General features: G+C 36.7%; 1 protein-coding gene across 3 annotated transcripts in view; it reads right to left on the reverse strand.

Moving 5' to 3' along the window:
- Positions 1-18,511, reverse strand: part of CCDC73 (coiled-coil domain containing 73) — a 152,938-nt gene that overhangs the window by 97,673 nt on the left and 36,754 nt on the right. For all 3 annotated transcript variants that reach the window (XM_032841056.1, XM_032841053.1, XM_032841054.1), the window contains exon 3: positions 383-454. In XM_032841056.1, coding sequence (XP_032696947.1) covers positions 383-454 — 72 coding nt within the window. The remainder of the gene's footprint in view (positions 1-382; positions 455-18,511) is intronic.

Below are 18,511 nucleotides of genomic sequence, written 5' to 3' on the forward strand. Positions count from 1 at the left end.
TTTAGTCAGAATTCTCTTGAGACTTTGTTGAAAATGATGCATAATCCCCAAACATGTTTAGGAAATTTTAAAATTCAAACTGCAATTAAGGATTAGAATACCTCTTTAAATAGATGTTAAAAAGACTAATCTGAAATAAAAATTTAAAATACTCGCTTTTGGGGTACCTGGGTGGTTCCGTTCATTAAGCATCCAACTCTTGATTTAGGCTTAGGTCCTGATCTCAGGATGGGGAGACTGAGCCCCACATCAGCTCCACGGTCAGAGGAGTCTGCTTGAGGTTCTCACCCCTCTACTCCTCCCCCACCACTCACGTGCACTCCAGGGTGTGCTCACTCTCTCTGGGGTAAATCTTAAAAAAAAATAAAATAAAAACACTCACTTTTTGCCATTTAAGTTCTTGTGTCTCCATGATAATTTTCCCAATCTGCTCTTCATATTGAGTTTCTGCTTCCTAAATAAAAAAGAAAAATGCTAGAAAAATTAGGACTTTAAAACTTTACATTTCTTCTCTTTCTAGAGAGATAAAAAGAGCATCCTCTCATGCTTACAACAAGAAAAAATCTGGAAAAATTGCAAATTAAATAGACAAACCCATCAGAGAACTGAGGTCCTAGATAATTCAATTCTGGATAATTCTCTCCTGCAGGGAAAAGAGAACCACAGCATTTGCTTACCCGCGACATAAACGGCTGAGTACCGGTAAGAAAACTCAGCTGAAAGTACTTAATAAATTGCTAAAGGCAGAACGTGGACTAGAGTAAGAATGTGAATTCCCAGGAGCCCCAGAAACAAGGAGGTTTTATACTTTTTACCAGTTGTTTTCCTCCAGGAAGCCCACCAAGTGCTTATTGGGAAGGATGAGAAGAATCCAACAACCTGAGTTCTCCCCTGTAGAACTGGCTGGGGAAGAGGAGAGCATCACAACCCATTTTACCTATTTTCCCTACAGACCAAGAATCTTAATCTGTAAGGGAAAGGGCAACAAAAATGATCCTTAAGAACACTAGTGGAAACTTTCCACAACTGAGAAAGGGACCATGATACCTAGACGGACCAGTCTTCTTCATCTCCCCTAAGGAACAAAAGCCTAATCTACAGGGGGAGGGGCAATAAAAACTACAGCGTGAGAGCTCCTGTGGAAAGCCACTGCAGCTGGAAGCAGGCTAGGAAAATAAAATAACAGCTCATGGGGGGGTGGGGGCACACAGAAAAACAGCAGGAATACAGTAGGCCCAGCATTAAAAACAAAAGAAGGAACAGAACTCTTATGAGGACCTCAACCTTAGACAGAGTTTCAACTAAGAATTGAAGCTTAATAAAGTCAGAGAATACCCGAATTCCCCCACCCCACAGCCACAACCAGACAAGCAAGCATCAAATAAAAAGAACAGGAAGATCACCTGGGAAGGCTGCAAAGGCACAAAGGGAAGACCCAAAGTCAAGAAAAAAGGTCCAAAGCCAAGCAGGCAGGAGTTATTTACAAAAATCCTATGATTTTGTTTAAAATCATATAACACTCCTAAAATAGCCAACACCATAAATACAAGGTATCACTAGAAAAATCTGAAATTTCTGTTAAAAAATTCAACAGACTAAGAAACAAACAGAGGGTTTTGGAGGGGAGGCGGGGTGGGGGCGTGGGGTGAGCCTGCTGCTGGGTATTAAGGAGATCATGTATTGCATGGAGCACTGGGTGTGGTGCATAAACAATGATTCTTGGAACACTGAAAAAATAAAATTAAATTTAAAAAAAATTCAACAGGAAGACTTGAAAAGTACCTATATACAGTGTTGAAGGTATGCCCCAACAAACATATAGAGAGCCCCTCTGCAAAACCTGGGAGTTGCTTTTTTTTTCTCTTGGCTCCTGGTATTTAAGGAAATCTCTGCCAAACAAAGCACTAGCTGATCATTAAATTAAGAGCACAATGACTTCGGTGGCCACACATGACAGAAACAGCAGACTTCACAAAATTTTTTCAGAAAAGTCACTAAACAATGACAACAAACAACAACACTGAGGAGGGAGACTATCTGATTTCCAGAGTTGCCACATATTCAAAATGTCCATGTCCAGTTCTCAACAAAAAATACCAAGCATACAAAGAAAAAAAGTGTGATCATACACAGCCCACCCCCCCACTCCGTAAAAAAAAAGTTAAAAAGAACTGCCTTGAGCAAGTGCAGACAAGGCACTTACTAGACAAAGACTTTACATCAACAATTTAAATACGCTCTAAGAGCTATAAGAAACAATGTACAAAGATACTACAACCATTAAAAAGTTAATAAGGGAATGCTACAAACAATTTTATGCTTATAAATTTGACAACTTACAGAAATGGACTAATTCTTCAAAACCCCAAACTACCAAACCTCACCCAAGGTTATACAGACAATGTAAATAGCCCTATAACCACTAGTTAAAAAGCTCCCAAAAAATAAATGTCCAGGCCCACATGGTTTCACCTTTAGAGAATTCTACCAAACATATAAAGACTAACACCAACCAAACATATAAAGACTAACACCATTTTACACAGTCTTTTCCAGAAAAATAAGAGGAAGGAACACATCCTAACTCATAAGGCCTGTGTACTATGACACCAAAACTAGACAAAGACAGTACCAAAAAAAAAAAAAAAAAAGAAAAAAGAAAGAAAGAAAGAAAGAAAACTAAGACCAATACCTCTCACAAGTTTTGATGGAAAAATCTCCAACAACATATCAGCTAGGAATCCAACAATGTATAAAATGTTATACACCATCACCAAGTAGAATTTATTCCAGATATATAAGGCTGATTCAACAATATTAAGTTGATATATCTCACATCAATATGCTAAAGAAAAATCACATGACCATCATAATTAACACAGAAAAGACAACTGACAAAACCCAACACTCATTCATAATAAAAACTCTCAGACAGTTTGGAGAGAGAATTACCTCAATTTCATAAAATGTCCTCATAAAAACACTATACTTAACATCATATTTAATGATAAAAGACTGGATGGATGGAAAGGCAAAGAAAGGAAAAAAGGAAAGAGAGAGAAAGAGAGGAGAGGAAAAAAGGAGGAAGGAAACAAATCAGACAGAAATAAACTGTCTCTATTTGTACATGACATGGTCGTATGGAAAACCCCAAAGAATCTATAAAAAATCTACCAGAACTAATAACTGAGTTCAACAAGGTCTCAGGATACAAGATCAATACCCAAACTATCCTGGTTCTATACAGTAACAATAAAAATGCAGAAAACAAAATTAAAAACACAATAAAATTTATAATCACCCCAGAGAAAATGAAATATATAGATGTACACTTAATCTGTATGCTGATAGATACAACAACATGGATGAATTTAAAACATCATGCTGAGTGAAAGAAGCCTTACCTAAAAGAGTACATATGTATGATTCCATTTATATGAAATGTCAGAAAAAACAATACTAATCGTGGAAAATAATCAAAAGTGGGTTGCCTCCTGGGGAGGAAGTAAGGGTAGAACTGGCCTGGGTAGACAGAAACACTTTATATCTTGATAAGGGTTATATTTCACAGATGTATGCATCTTATCAAATCCCAAAACAGCTGGATTGAAAATGTGCAAGATACTGCTTTCTTTACATGGGCCTGGTTATATACTTCTCATTTAAATGAGTTCTGTGATCTTACTGTGATTTAGATATTCTAAGCACTTTTTATGTATTAATTCAATCATAGGTATAATTTTTCAAGGTAAGTACTCTTAATATCATCATTTTATAAATGAGGAAACTAGGTTAGCAAGAGAACAAGTAATTCGCCTAAATACACACAGCAGCTAACCAGCAGAGCTAGTATTTGAATCTAGATGATCTGTCTCCAGAGCCTCTTAAACATGCCATTTTATTACCTTTAAGATTCTGTGTGCCGTAGGACAGTATGGATTTTTATGATACACTCCTTTCCTTCAAAAACCTCAAAATTTAATCTTCATATCCCACAGAAGATAGACATTCAAAATCAAATTACCTAGTTTAAATATACAAATACATTCTGATATTCTGTAGAATATTTCAAAATAACAACTAGAAATATTTGTTGTATAGAAAAACAAAAGCATTAAGAATTGCTACAAATGTTCTTAGAATATTATTCTATTTCAGAAATCTTTATAATAGACTAAGTTGAGTAATATGAAAACAGTAGCTTTAATACCAATTAGGAAAAGGGTTCTTTAAAATATGAACTTTTAGGCTATTCCATGCATATTAGTGATATTTATCTTGAATACTTTGTAGCTAATCAAACTAAGAAACTATCTAAAAGAATGATTAGTATTTTATTAGACAACGTAAGAAACTGAATTGCGCAATTTCGTAGGAGGTAGATTATGAGTTTGAAAAGGAGAATAGAAGTACCCAGTTATAGTTTTGGCTGCTTGGACATGTGCCTACTCTATGTACTATGTCCCTGAATCTGTTCAGGGTCAAGAATTGAGGAGGCCTGACCAATACACAGCACATCTTGTAAAACTACAGCCTGAAGCAAGCATTTTTTAAAAAAGCATGACACTTTCTAAAGGTTATAAAGAGTAAATAAACCATCAAATTACTCTTCTTTTATTGTTTTTATAAAAACACTTAAATCCTTGTAGTCCTAAGGCAGATAATAAAAAATAAACACTTCTAAGATTCTATATTCTTAGATACTTTATTGAAGTTACAGATGGGATTTTCTTACCAAATTTAATAGATTTTTCTCATTGACAGTAAGGATTTTTATTAATAAGTTTTGAAAGCTGCTTAAAGAGCTAATGAAAGATAAAAATGAAAAGTTCCAATAAAAAGATAATAATGTTTAATATAAAACATGTAGTAAAATTAAAATCCTAATATAGTAAAAGTGTATTATACTGTCACCTTTCAGCATTGTAGGTAACACCCATTTTATCAGTTTTCCATGTGGTATACAGATATATATTCTATAAATCATTAGAATTATAAAGGGGTATGATTCTACTCATAGCATAACCAATTTTATGGGGCACTGAAATGTTGCTTAATGTTATTTACCACATATTATACCATTAATTATACCCAGTTTTCCTTCACAATTTCCTTAGCAAATCATTCCTATTTTGGAATACTCAAATTTCCCTGGCTTTAATTTATTGCTAATTTGAAATTCTAAGATTTCCTTCTGTTCATATATTTAATAAATCTAATGCATCCTTTCTCTGAACTCCCATACTACTTTCTCCATAATTCTATTATCATACATAATATATACTATGTGGGAATATAGTAATTTATTTGCATGGTTAATTAGGTGATCATTAAATTTCAAATTCTCTTAGGGCAAGATTGAGTAATGGTTTTTCAAAGGTTACCAAATGAATGCATATTTTAAAAGTGAAAGTTCTATGGTAGAGCTCTTTTATCCCCACTGTATAGATGATTTGCCTGAGAAATATAATTTGTTTAAAAACTTTCAACCCACTTTCTACTTTTACAATCTAATAGATTTCATATTAAAGTCTGGATTTCTAGTTTCTCTTCAGTAACTGGAAGAACTGATAATACAGAGCCCATTATTCTATATGGCAACACGTTTTCGGAGCTGAATGGCAAATACAAGTTTAACTGAAGACAAAGGCTCTCCAGTTCAACACAATTCCTACCCTATCCATATCACATGCAAACTACCCGAATCCTGAAAGAAACTGAATTTGTGACCCCTCTGCCACTGGTTCATCTCATACCCTAGTAGTTTAGATGAAAGGCCAAGGAGCTAACTCATCAGTTATTATGTAATCTGATAAGGAAATCAACAGAAATGTTGTTTAACTTCTAAAAAACATACATTATTGATTCAATGTAAACTAATCTGTTGACTCAAGATTGTTTATGTAAAGATTGATTTAAAACATTCAAATTTTTTCTAAAATATCATCACCAATTTAGGTCGATATGGAAAAAAATGAGTAACTGTTAATGACAGCATAGTTAGGTACTTAAATACAGTTTAGTGGAGTAAGAAAGTCTCTTTCTTTGACTTTTATTATCTTTTGTATTTCGCTTCTTTAAAGAAACTTTACTATCTAACCCTTTACAATCTGGCCCAATTTTATGTTGAATGCATTAGTCCAGTTAATTTATTATATATATTAATGGAAGAGATTTAGACAAGGAGTAGAAAGATCAGAGTACTAGTCTCTTAAAAGCTCTGGGTTTTGGGTTGGATTACAAGTTATCTCAAGTCACTTCCACCTCTAAAATTCTATAATCTCATGATCCTGAAAAAAAGACTGATCACCGCAAGATGAAACCAGAGAGGGAGACAAACCATAAATAAGACTCTTAATCTTAGGAAACAAACTGAAGGTGGCTGGAGGGGAGGGGTGGATGGGTGATGGACCCGGGGGAAGGTATGTGCTATGGTAAGTGCTGTGAATTGTGTAAGACTGATAAATCACAGACTTGTAACCTGAAACAAATAATACATTATATGTTAATTTTAAAAAATACATCTCTGGAGCACCTGGGTGGCTCAGTTTGTTAAGTGTCTCACTTTGGCTCAGGTCATGATCTCAGGGTTATGGGATCAAGCCCTGCATCAGGGTCTGTGCTCTGTGGGGGTCTGCTTGTCCCTTTGCTTCCCCCAACTCAGGCTCTCTCTCCCCCCCAAAATAAATAAATAAAAATCTTTTAAAAAAAAAAAAATCTCCAAGATCATTAACAGAAGGAAGAACAGAAAGATGATCCTGACAATCACCATTTCTCAGATCATTTGAGGCTGCGAAATTGAGGCAGATCCACCAGCAGTCTTATGGGGGTTGGTATTCAGGATACACCAAGAAGGAGAGATTCTGGAAAATAATACCCTAGGATTGTAGATGAAAGGCCAAGGAGCTGTACTCTTAGAGTAGATAGGGATGAAAATGGACTAGCCCTCACAAGGAAACTCAGCCTCCAATAAGCTCAATCTCTGATGGATAAGATGATCTGCCCCATCCAAACTTCCAAAAGCAAAAATGAAATTCTCTAGAAGAAGATAACATCATCTAAAGCCTCAAATGCTCTTTGCAACTTTTCATACACAAATGCAGTCATTTAAACAAAATTTACCCTACATCCTGGGAGGTAAGTTAAATGACCAAAACCAAGATGATAAAAAGAGACAATAGAAATGGATCCTTAAGAGGTCCAGATATTGGAGTGTCTACAGACTCTCAAATATATAAAACTAATTATGCTCAATAAATTATGTGACAAAATTAATTTCAACAGAGGACTGAAAATTATAAAAGAAAACACAAATGAAAATTTCACAACTGAAAAATACAAGACGTGAAATTAAGAACTTAATAGATGGACTTTATCAGCAGATTAAATAAATTAAGGAAATTAACAAATTGACAGAGGAAAATAACCAGACTAAAACATGGGCAGAAAAAGAAAAAGGAAAGTATAGACAAAAAACTCAATAATGATATAGGAGATTTGAACAAGATTGACAAAGTTGCCCAAATTCAAATTCATAGAATACTGCATGCAAGAAATAAAGAATATGTATTTTTTTTCAAGTTCATTTATGTTGGTATATTTACCAAAATTGATTATATGCTTGGCTATAAACCAAAACTCCACAAATATTAAATTATTGAAATTATATAAAGAATGTATTATCAATATAATAAAATTGTGCTTAATATCCATTATTTAAAGTTAACAAAAAGTAAAATTTTTTAAAAGAAGTAATACACTTCTAAATAACTCATGAATCAAAGAAGAAATTACAGTGAAATTTAGAAAATACTTGAACTGAATGATCATGAAGATAAAATACATAAAAATTAACTGAATATCTACCTCTAAAAGCTCAAAATTTAAAAAACAGCAAATTTAAAAAGGAAATAAAGAGCAGATATTAATATAAACAAATATGCAATATAGAGGATCAGCAATGCCAACATTTAATTCTTTAAAAAAACAACTGATAGGGGCACCTGGGTGGCTCAGTGGGTTAACCCTCCGCCTTCGGCTCAGGTCATGATCCCAGGTTCCTGGGATCGAGCTCCGCATCAGGCTCTCTGCTCGGAGGGGAGCCTGCTTCTTCCTCTCTCTCTGCCTGCCTCTCTGCCTACTTGTGATCTCTGTCTGTCAAATAAATAGGTAAAATCTTAAAAAAAAAAAACAAAAAAACAAAAACTGATAAACCCTTAAAGACTGACCCGAAATTCCTATTCATTCATAATGTCTCTGTATGAGTTACTCCTTCCATAAAGCTTTCCTCACTACCCCTAGTAAAGCGAGCCATGTCCTTATCCATACTCTCATAATATATTTTACTCTCTTTTGTTATAAAGTATTATAATCTCTAAACCTGGCATAGCAAATATACATTAAATGTTAATGACCAATCACAGTCTTCCATGCCTACTATATCTAAAAATAAAAAAGAATCTATTTATACTATAGTATTCCTTGAGTCCTAATTTTTTAATAACTTTTTATTTTGAAATAATTTTAGCTTTGCAGAAGACTTGCAAAGATACTCAACTTCCCTAACACTAAAATCTTACATAAGTATATTTACCAAAGTTAAGAAAATAACTCTACTACAATACCATTAATTGGACTACAGAGTTTATTCAGATTTCACTAGTTTTTCCACCAATATTAGTTCCAGGATCCAATCTGGGAGACCATGTTATATTTTGTCATCATGTCTTCTTAGGCCTCTCTTATCTATGATAGTTTCTCAGTCTTCTTCTTCTTTTTTTTTTTTTTTTTTTGAGAGAGAAGGACAGAGACAGAGTGAGAAGGAGGGAGAAAATTCCAAGCAGGGCCATGCCCAGGGTGGAGCCCAACACAGGGCTTGATCTCACAATCCTGAGATTACAACCTGATCCAAAATCAAGAGTCAGATGCTTAACCAACTGAACCACGCAGGTGCGCCCAAAATAGACTTTAAAACAAAGACTGTAGCAAGAGATAAAGAAAGGCACTATGTACTGATAAAGGAAACAATCCAACAAGAAGAAATAACAGTTGTAAATATCTATGCACCCAACATAGGAGCACTTAACCATATAAAGCAATTATTAACAGATATAAAAGAAAAAAATGACAGTAATACAATAATAGTAGGGGACATTAACATCTCATTTACATCAATGGATAGATCATCCAGACAGAAAATCAGCAAGGAAATAGTAGCTCTAAATGACACATTAGACCACATGCAACTAACAGATATATCCAGAACGTTCTCTCTGAAAACAGCAGAACACACATTCTTTGTTTTATTAACATATAATGTATTATTTGCTTCAGGGGTACAGGTCTGTGAATCATCAGTTTTACACAATTCACAGCACTTACCATAGCACATACCTTCCCCAATGTCCATAACCCAGCCACCCTATCCCTTCCCCCCAACCCCCCAGCAGCCCTCAGTTTGTTTCCTGAGATTAAGAGTCTCTTATGGTTTGTCTCCCACCCCAGTCCCATCTTGTTTCATTTCCCTGATGCCAAGTGATGTTGAGCACTTTTTCAGAACATACATTCTTTTCAATTGCACATAGAACATCCTCTAAGATAGGGCACATACTATGCCACAAAACAAGTCTTAATTTTAAGAAGACTGAAATTGTATCAAGTATCTTTTCTTAGTACAACACTATGAAACCAGAAATCAATTATAAGAAAAAATCTTGAAAGAACACAAATACATGGAAGCTAAACAACATGCTACTAAATAATGAATGGGTCCACCACAAACAAAACAAAACAAAACAAAACAAAAATCAAAAAATACTTGGAGACAAATGAAAATGAAAACACAATGGTCCAATATCTTTGAGATGCAGCAGACAGTTCTAAGAGGAAACTTATAGAAATACAGGCATACCTCAAGAAACAAGAAAATCTCAAATAAACAACCTAACCTTACTATCAAAGGAGCTAGAAAAAGAACAAAATCCAAAGCTAGTAAAAGGAAGGAAATAATAAAGATTAGAGCAGAAATCAATGAAAAGAGACTTAAGAAAATAGAAAAGATTAATGAAACCAGAAGTTGATTTGAAAAGACAGAATTAATAAACATTTAACCAGACATATCAAGAAAAAAAGATGATTCAAATAAAATCAGAAATGGAGGAGGAGAAATAACAAAGAAATATAAAAGATTATAGGAGAATATTTTGAAAAAATATATGCCAACAAATTGGACAACCTAGAAGAAATAGGTAAATTCCCAAAAACATAATCTTCCAAAACTGAATCAAGAAGACAGAAAATTTGAACAGATGGATTACTACTAATATATTTGAATCAGTAATCAAAAAACTTCAAGCAAGTAAAAGTTGAAGACCACATGGACAGGACAAGTGAATTCTACCAAATGTATTTTAAAAAGCTAATACCAGGGCACCTAAGTGGTACAGGCAGGGGGAGCATCTGGCTTTTGGTTTCAGCTCAGGTGGTCATCTAGGGGTTGTGAGATGGAACCCTACACTGGGCTCCATGCTTGGCATAGAGTCTGCTTGAGATTCTCTCTTCCTCCCCCTTTCCTCCCTCCCCTTCTCAGCTCTCTCTCTAAAATAAATAAACCTTTTAAAAAAATAGTTAATACCAATTTTTCTCTAACTTTTCTGAATAGAAGAGGAGGGAAACCTACTAAATTCATACTACAAGGTCAGCATTACTCTGATACCAAAGCTAGACAAAACACTATAAAAAAGAGGCCAATATCTCTGATGAACATAGATGCAAAAAATTCTCAATAAGATACTAACAAACCAAATCCAACAACACATTTAAAAAAATCATTCACCATGAGCAAGTGGGATTTATTCCAGAGATGCAAAGGTGGTTCAATATTCCAAATCAATCAATGTGATACATCGCATTAACAAGAGAAAGGATAAAAACCATGATCATCTCAACAGATAAAAACAAAGCATGTGAACAACATACAACATACTTTCTTTTTTTTTCCACTGCAACTTTATTTTTTAAGCATTTTTTAAATTTTTTTTTATTTTTATTTCTTTTCAGTGTAACAGTATTCATTGTTTTTGCACCACACCCAGTGCTCCATGCAATATGTGCCCTCCCCAATACCCACCACCTGGTTCCCCCAACCTCCCACCCACCACCCCTTCAAAACACTCAGGTTGTTTTTCAGTGTCCATAGTCTCTCATGGTTCTCCTCCCCTTCCAATTTCCCTCAACTCCCTTCTCTCCATCTCCCCATGTCCTCCATGTTATTCGTTATGCTCCACAAATAAGTGAAACAATATGATAATTGGCTCTCTCTGCTTAACTTATTTCACTCAGCATAATCTCTTCCAGTCCCATCCATGTTGCTACAGAAGTTGGGTATTCATCCTTTCTGTTGGAGGCATAATACTCCATAGTGTATATGGACCACATCTTCCTTATCCATTCATCTGTTGAAGGGCATCTTGGTTCTTTCCACAGTTTGGCGACCGTGGCCATTGCTGTTATGAACATTGGGGTACAGATGGCCCTTCTTTTCACTACATCTGTATCTTTGGGGTAAATACCCAGTAATGCAATTGCAGGGTCATAGGGAAGCTCTATTTTTAATTTCTTGAGGAATCTCCACACTGTTCTCCAAAGTGGCTACACCAGCTTGCATTCCCACCAACAGTGTAAGAGGGTTCCCCTTTCTCCACATCCTCGCCAACACATGTTGTTTCCTGTCTTGATAACTTTGGCCATTCTAACTGGTGTAAGGTGGTATCTCAATGTGGTTTTAATTTTAATCTCCCTGATGGCTAGTGATGATGAACATTTTTTCATGTGTCTGATAGCCATTTGTATGTCTTCATTGGAGAAGTGTCTGTTCATATCTTCTGCCCATTTTTTGATATGATTATCAGTTTTGTGTGTGTTGAGTTTGAGAAGTTCTTTATAGATCCTGGATATCAACCTTTAGTCTGTACTGTCATTTGCAAATATCTTCTCCCATTCCGTGGGTTGCCTCTTGGTTTTGTTGACTGTTTTCTTTGCTGTGCAGAAGGTTTTGATCTTGATGAAGTCCCAAAAGTTCATTTTTGCTTTTGTTTCCTTTGCCTTTGGAGACATATCTTGAAAGAAGTTGCTGTGGCTGATATCGAAGAGGTTACTGCCTATGTTCTCCTCTAGGATTCTGATGGATTCCTGTCTCATATTGAGGTCTTTTATCCATTTTGAGTTTATCTTTGTGTATGGGGCAATAGAATGGTCGAGTTTCATTCTTCTACATATAGCTGTCTAATTTTCCCAGCACCATTTATTGAAGAGACTTTTTCCACTGTATATTTTTTCCTGCTTTGTCAAAGATTATTTGACCATAGAGTTGAGGGTCCCTATCTGGGCTCTCTACTCTGTTCCACTGGTCTAGGTGTCTGTTTTTATGCCAGTACCATGCTGTCTTGGTGATCACAGTTTTGTAGTAAAGCTTGAAATCAGGTAATGTGATGCCTCCAGTTTTATTTTTGTTTTTCAACATTTCCTTAGTGATTTGGGGTCTCTTCTGATTCCATACAAATTTTAGGATTATTTGCTCCAGCTCTTTGAAAATTACCGGTGGAATTTTGATCGGAATGGCATTAAAAGTATATATTGCTCTAGGCAGTATAGACATTTTAACAATGTTTATTCTCCGATCCAAGAGCATGGAATGGTCTTCCATCTTTTTGTGTCTTCTTCAATTTCTTTCATGAGTGTTCTGTAGTTCCTCGAGTACAGATCCTTTACCTCTTTGGTAAGGTTTATTCCCAGGTATCTTATGGTTCTTGGTGCTATAGTAAATTGAATCGATTCTCTAATTTCCCTTTCTGTATTTTCATTGTTAGTGTATAAGAAAGCCACTGATTTCTGTACATTGACTTTGTATCCTGACACATTACTGAATTGCTGTATGAGTTCTAGTAGTTTGGGGGTGGAGTCTTTTGGGTTTTCCATATAAAAAATCATGTCATCTGTGAAGAAAGAGAGTTTGACTTCTTCACTGCCAATTTGGATACCTTTCATTTCTCTTTGTTGTCTGATTGCTGTTGCTAGGACTTCTAATACTATGTTGAACAAGAGTGGTGAGAGTGGGCATCCTTGTCGTGTTCCTGATCTCAGTGGGAAGGCTGCGAGCGTTTTCCCATTGAGGATGATATTTGCTGTGGGTCTTTCATAGGTAGATTTTATGAAGTTCAGGAATGTTCCCTCTATCCCTATAATTTGAAGCATTTTAATCAGGAACGGATGCTAGATTTTGTCAAATGCTTTTTCTGCATCAATTGAGAGGACCATATGGTTCTTCTCTCTTCTCTTACTGATTTGTTCTATCACATTGATTGATTTGCGAATGTTGAACCACACTTGTAACCCAGGGATGAATCCCACCTGGTCATGGTGGATAATCTTTTTCATGTGCTGTTGGATCCTGTTTGCTAGGATCTTGTTGAGTATCTTAGCATCCACATTCATCAGTGATATTGGTCTGAAATTCTCCTTTTTGGCAGGGTCTTTGCCTGGTTTGGGGATCAGGGTAATGCTGGTTTCATAAAAAGAGTCTGGAAGTTTTCCTTCTGCTTCAATTTTTTAAAACAGCTTCAGGAGAATAGGTGTTATTTCTTCTTTGAAAGTTTGGTAGAATTCCCCAGGGAATCTGTCAGGTCCTGGGCTCTTGTTTTTTGGGAGGTTTTTGATCACTGCTTCAATCTCGTTACCAGATATCAGTCTATTCAGGTTGTCAATTTCTTCCTGTTTCAATTTTGGGAGTTTATATAGTTTTCCAGGAATGCATCCATTTCATCTAGGTTGCTTAGCTCATTGGCATATAACTGTTGATAATAACTTCTGCTGATTGTTTCTACTTCCTTGGTGTTAGTTGTGATCTCTCCCTTTTCATTCATAATTTTATTAATTTGAGCTTTCTATCTTTTCTTTTGGATTAGTGTGGCCAATGGTTTATCGATCTTATTGATTCTTTCAAAAAACCAGCTTCTAGTTTCATTGATACGTTCTACTGTATCTCTAGTTTCTACCTCACTGATCTCTGCTCTAATCTTGATTATTTCCCTTCTTATACGTGGAGTTGGTTTGATTTGTTGTTGATTCTCCAGTTCTTTAAGGTGTAGAGACATCTGGTGTATTCTGGATTTTTCAAATATTTTGAGGGAGGCTTGGATGGCTACATATTTCCCCCTTAGGACCGCCTTTGCTGTATCCCATAGGTTTTGGACCGAAGTGTCTTCATTCTCATTGGTTTCCATGAATTGTTTCAGTTCTTCTTTGATCTCCTGGTTGATCCAAGCATTCTTAAGCAAGGTGGTCTGTAGCTTCCAGGTGTTTGAGTTCCTTCCAAACTTTTCCTTGTGATTGAGCTCCAGTTTCAAAGTATTGTGATCTGAGAATATACAGAGAATAATCTCAGTCTTTTGGTATTGGTTGAGTCCTGATTTGGGACCCAGTATTTGGTCTATTCTTGAGAAGGTTCCATGTGCACTTGAGAAGAATGAGTATTCTGTTGTTTTAGGGTGGAATGTTCTGTATATATCTATGAGGTCCATCTGGTCCAATGTGTCATTCAATGCTCTTGTTTCTTTATTGATTTTCTGCTTCGATGATCTATTACTGAGAGAGGCATGCTAAGATCTCCTACTATTAATGTATTAATATCAATAGGACTCTTTATCTTAATAGTTTTCTTGTGTAATTGGCTGCTCCCATATTGGGGGTGTAGACATTTACAATTGTTAGATCATCTTGGTGGATAGTCCCTTTAAGAATTATGTAGTGTCCTTCTGTATCTCTGACTACAGTCTTTAGTTTAAAATCTAATTTATCTGATATCAGAATCACTACCCTGGCCTTCTTTTGAGGTCCATTGGCATGAAAGATGCTTCTCCATCCCTTCACTTTCAGTCTGGGTGTATCCTTAGGTTCGAAATGGGTCTCTTGTAGACAACATATGGATGGGTCCTGTCGTTTTATCCAATCTGCAACCCTTTGTCATTTATGGGCACATTTATGCCATTCACATTGAGAGTGATTATTGATAGGTATGTTTTTATTGACATCATGTTACCTTTGAAGTCTTTCTTTCTGTAGATTATCTCTATATTTCTGTTCAATGTTATTCTTAGGAATTTTCCTCTTTTATAGATCCCCCCTTAATATTTCCTGCAGTGTCGGCTTGGTGGTCGCATACTCTTTTAAGCTTTGCCAGTCTTGGAAACTCTTTATCTCTCCATCTACTTTGAATGTCAGTCTTGCTGGATAAAGTATTCTTGGCTGCATGTTCTTTTCATTTAGTACCCTGAATTTATCTTGCCAACCCTTTCTGACTTGCCAGGTTTCTGTGGACAGGTCTGACGTTATTCTGATGGGCTTTCCTCTGTACTTAAGGAGCCTCTTTGTCCTAGCGGCTTTCAAGAGATTGTATCTACAATTATGATTTCTCAATTTTACTATCAGGTGCTTTGATGTTTTTTTGGAATCTATAATCTTGGGGGGAGACCGTTCTGCCTCTAGTACATGAACGCTGGTTCCATTTGCGAGATTGGGAAAATTTTCATGAATAACTTGTTCCACTATATCTTCTGGACTTCTTTCATTCTCCTCCCAATCAGGGATTCCAATAATTCTGACATTGGAACGTTTCATGGCATTATTTATTTCCCTGATTCTGTTTTCGTGGCTTCTAAGCTGTTTGTTCCAGGCTTTCTCCTGATCCTTTCTATCTGTTTGTCCTCCAGATCACTAATTCTATCTTCTGTCTCAGTTACCCTAACTTTTAGAGAATTTAGATTAGATTGGAACTCATTGAGAGCATTGTGAACATCATCCCTGGTGGCTTTCAGTTCTGCCCTAACATTGTGAACATCATCCCTGGTGGCTTTCAGTTCTGCCCTAATCAATTCTGTTTGGTCATCCATGGCTTTCTCCAGCCTAGCTATTGCCTGGGTAATTGTTAGCCTGAATTCTCTTTCTGACATATTGTCTATGTTGATAGCCATTAGCTCTGTTGCAGAAGGCCCATCCTCTGTATTTTTCTTCTGTTGGGCATTCCTCCTCCTAGTCATTTTGGTGAGAGATGGCTGAACGGATGTAGGGGGATGTATCTACCATGGTGCAGTCAAGGTGCACCCTGGAACGCTTCTGAGCAGGATTCCCCACCCAAACGAGAGAAAAAAGAAAAGAAAAAGAAAAAAAGAGAGAGAGAGACAGGAAAAAAAGGGAAGATAAAAGAGAAGTCTCAGCCCAAATGGGCCCCAAGGTAAGATTTATGAAGTATACAAACAAAAACAGACAAAGAAAAAGACTGATAAAAGTATATGACAAGAAAAAAAAAATTATATATATATAAACAAAAAAAAAAAAAGAAGAAGAACCTCGTCAAAAAGAACCCCAAGTATAAGATTTATATACTATCAGGACAAACACAAATACACAGAAACACTGGTGGAAGAAAAAGATGGGAGAGTGGTTATAAATTCTCAGGGTGGGTGAGGAAAGTTATTTTGATTCTTCCTGGATGTATCTTGATATCTTTGTTAAAGGACTCAACTTTCCTAAGATAAAGGGGGATTAAAAATTGGTTTACCTATAGGGGTAGCATTGGTTGGGGAAAGGGGATTACCTTGAAGTTTAACTCCATATGAATATTAAAAAATAAAAATAAAAAAAAAAATAAACTAAAATTTAAAAAAAATAGAAAAGCAAAAGAAAAACACGGGTATATGTATCAAAAAGTTCAGGTTAAAAGGTTATTATGGAATTTGATGTACTGGACATCTCACTGTGATGGTAAGTAGGTTAAAAAATTATCTATATAAAAAAAACAATGAACCAGAATAATGGGAACAAATCAAAAACAAAAGTTGTATCTATGAAGTAGTGGTGGTTGTTCTCTTATCATTTGTTCCCCCCCCCCCTTTTTTTTTCCTGGTTGGTTCTCTAGGGAAGGGGCCCACCCTGTGGGTTTTCAGACAATGTTCCCTGAGTTAAGTCCTCCCAAACCCCTCAAGAGGGTGGGCTCTGAAGAAACCGGTTTTTCAGGCTTTTGTTCTCTGGAGGTTTTCATGTTTTTTCGTTTCTTTTCTCTCGCCTTGACAGCTTTTGATGGTTTTTGGAGATTTAGAGGAAAGCAAACTGTACCCCGACCTCCCTCTCAGAGAGAAGCCTCAGTCTGTTCCCCTCTGGGTCCCCAGAGCACATTAAGTTCCCCCTCCACCGCTGGCAGAGCAGGTTCTGAGTCGCGGTCCCGGGGGACACAGGAACTCCTGCTTGTACCCAAAACCAGGACAGTGGTGGCTGTCTGGGCAGCTCCAGACCGCCAGAGAGGTTCCAAGCAGCGATCGCATGCTGAGATTTTCCCACTGGCCCGGGCTGGGAGTGCCTGGTCTTTCTGGGTCTAAGAGCGCCCGGCTTGCGCGCACCTCTCTCAGGGGAGGGTGAGGGGCGTGCGTGTCTCAGGCTCTGATAATACAGTGTGGCGTTCTGCCGGTTGGCGAGGGTCCCAGCCCCTCACGGGAACCGGACCACATGCATTCTCAGGCACACTGGTGGCTCAGGAACCAAGACCTAGTTTCTCCGCAGCATTCTCTCTGGCTCAGCGCCAGGGGTGGCTGTCCTGGGTCCAGGGACTAAAGCCCCTGGCCCTAACCGCCCCAATTCCCACAATTTCCCCCCGCGATCCTTTGCTCTTTTTGGGTGCTTTCAAACAGACTCCAAGTTAATGCTGGTCCCCAGACGCAGGGCACTCTCATATTACTTTCCAATGGATTGCCTCTGGTGGCTCCCTCCCCCTTTTTTTTATTTTCTGATATCAGTCCAATGTTCCCACTCCACTTTACCTGCCCACTGGTGTCTTCTGCCCCCATAGAGATCCAGATGTGTATAATTCTGATCTGAGGCTGATTTCATGGGTGATCGGAGTTCTTTAGTAGGTAATCAGCTCACTTTAGGGTACAGGTTGAAACGGCGCCTCCTCCTACTTCCCCGCCATCTTGTCTCCCCCCCACAACATACATTCTTAATAAAAATTTTCAACAAAGTGAGTTTAGAAGGAACATACCTCAACATAATAAAGGCCATATTTGAAAAACCCACAGATAACATCATATTCAATGGTGAAAAACTGAGAGCTTTTCCTCTAAGACTGGGAATAAGACAAAGATGTCCACTCTCATCACTTTTATTCTACATAGTACTGGAAGTCTTAGCAACAGCAATCAGACATGAAAAAGGAAGAAAATTCATCAAAACTGGTAAGGAAGAAGTAAAACACTCATTATTTGCAGATACCAAGATACTATTTACAGAAAACCTGAAAGACTCCATCAAAAAACTACTAGAACTGTTATATGAATTCAGTAAAATCAAAAGATACAAAATCAGTCTCTGTATACCAATAATGAAACAGCAGAAAGAGAAATTAAGAAAAAAATCCCATTTACAATTACACCAAAAATCATAAAATACCTTAAAATAAATTTAGCCA

Source organism: Lontra canadensis, unplaced genomic scaffold (assembly GCF_010015895.1).
Source record: "Lontra canadensis isolate GAN:19392208 unplaced genomic scaffold, GSC_riverotter_1.0 scaffold118, whole genome shotgun sequence".
Lineage (NCBI taxonomy): Eukaryota > Metazoa > Chordata > Mammalia > Carnivora > Mustelidae > Lontra > Lontra canadensis.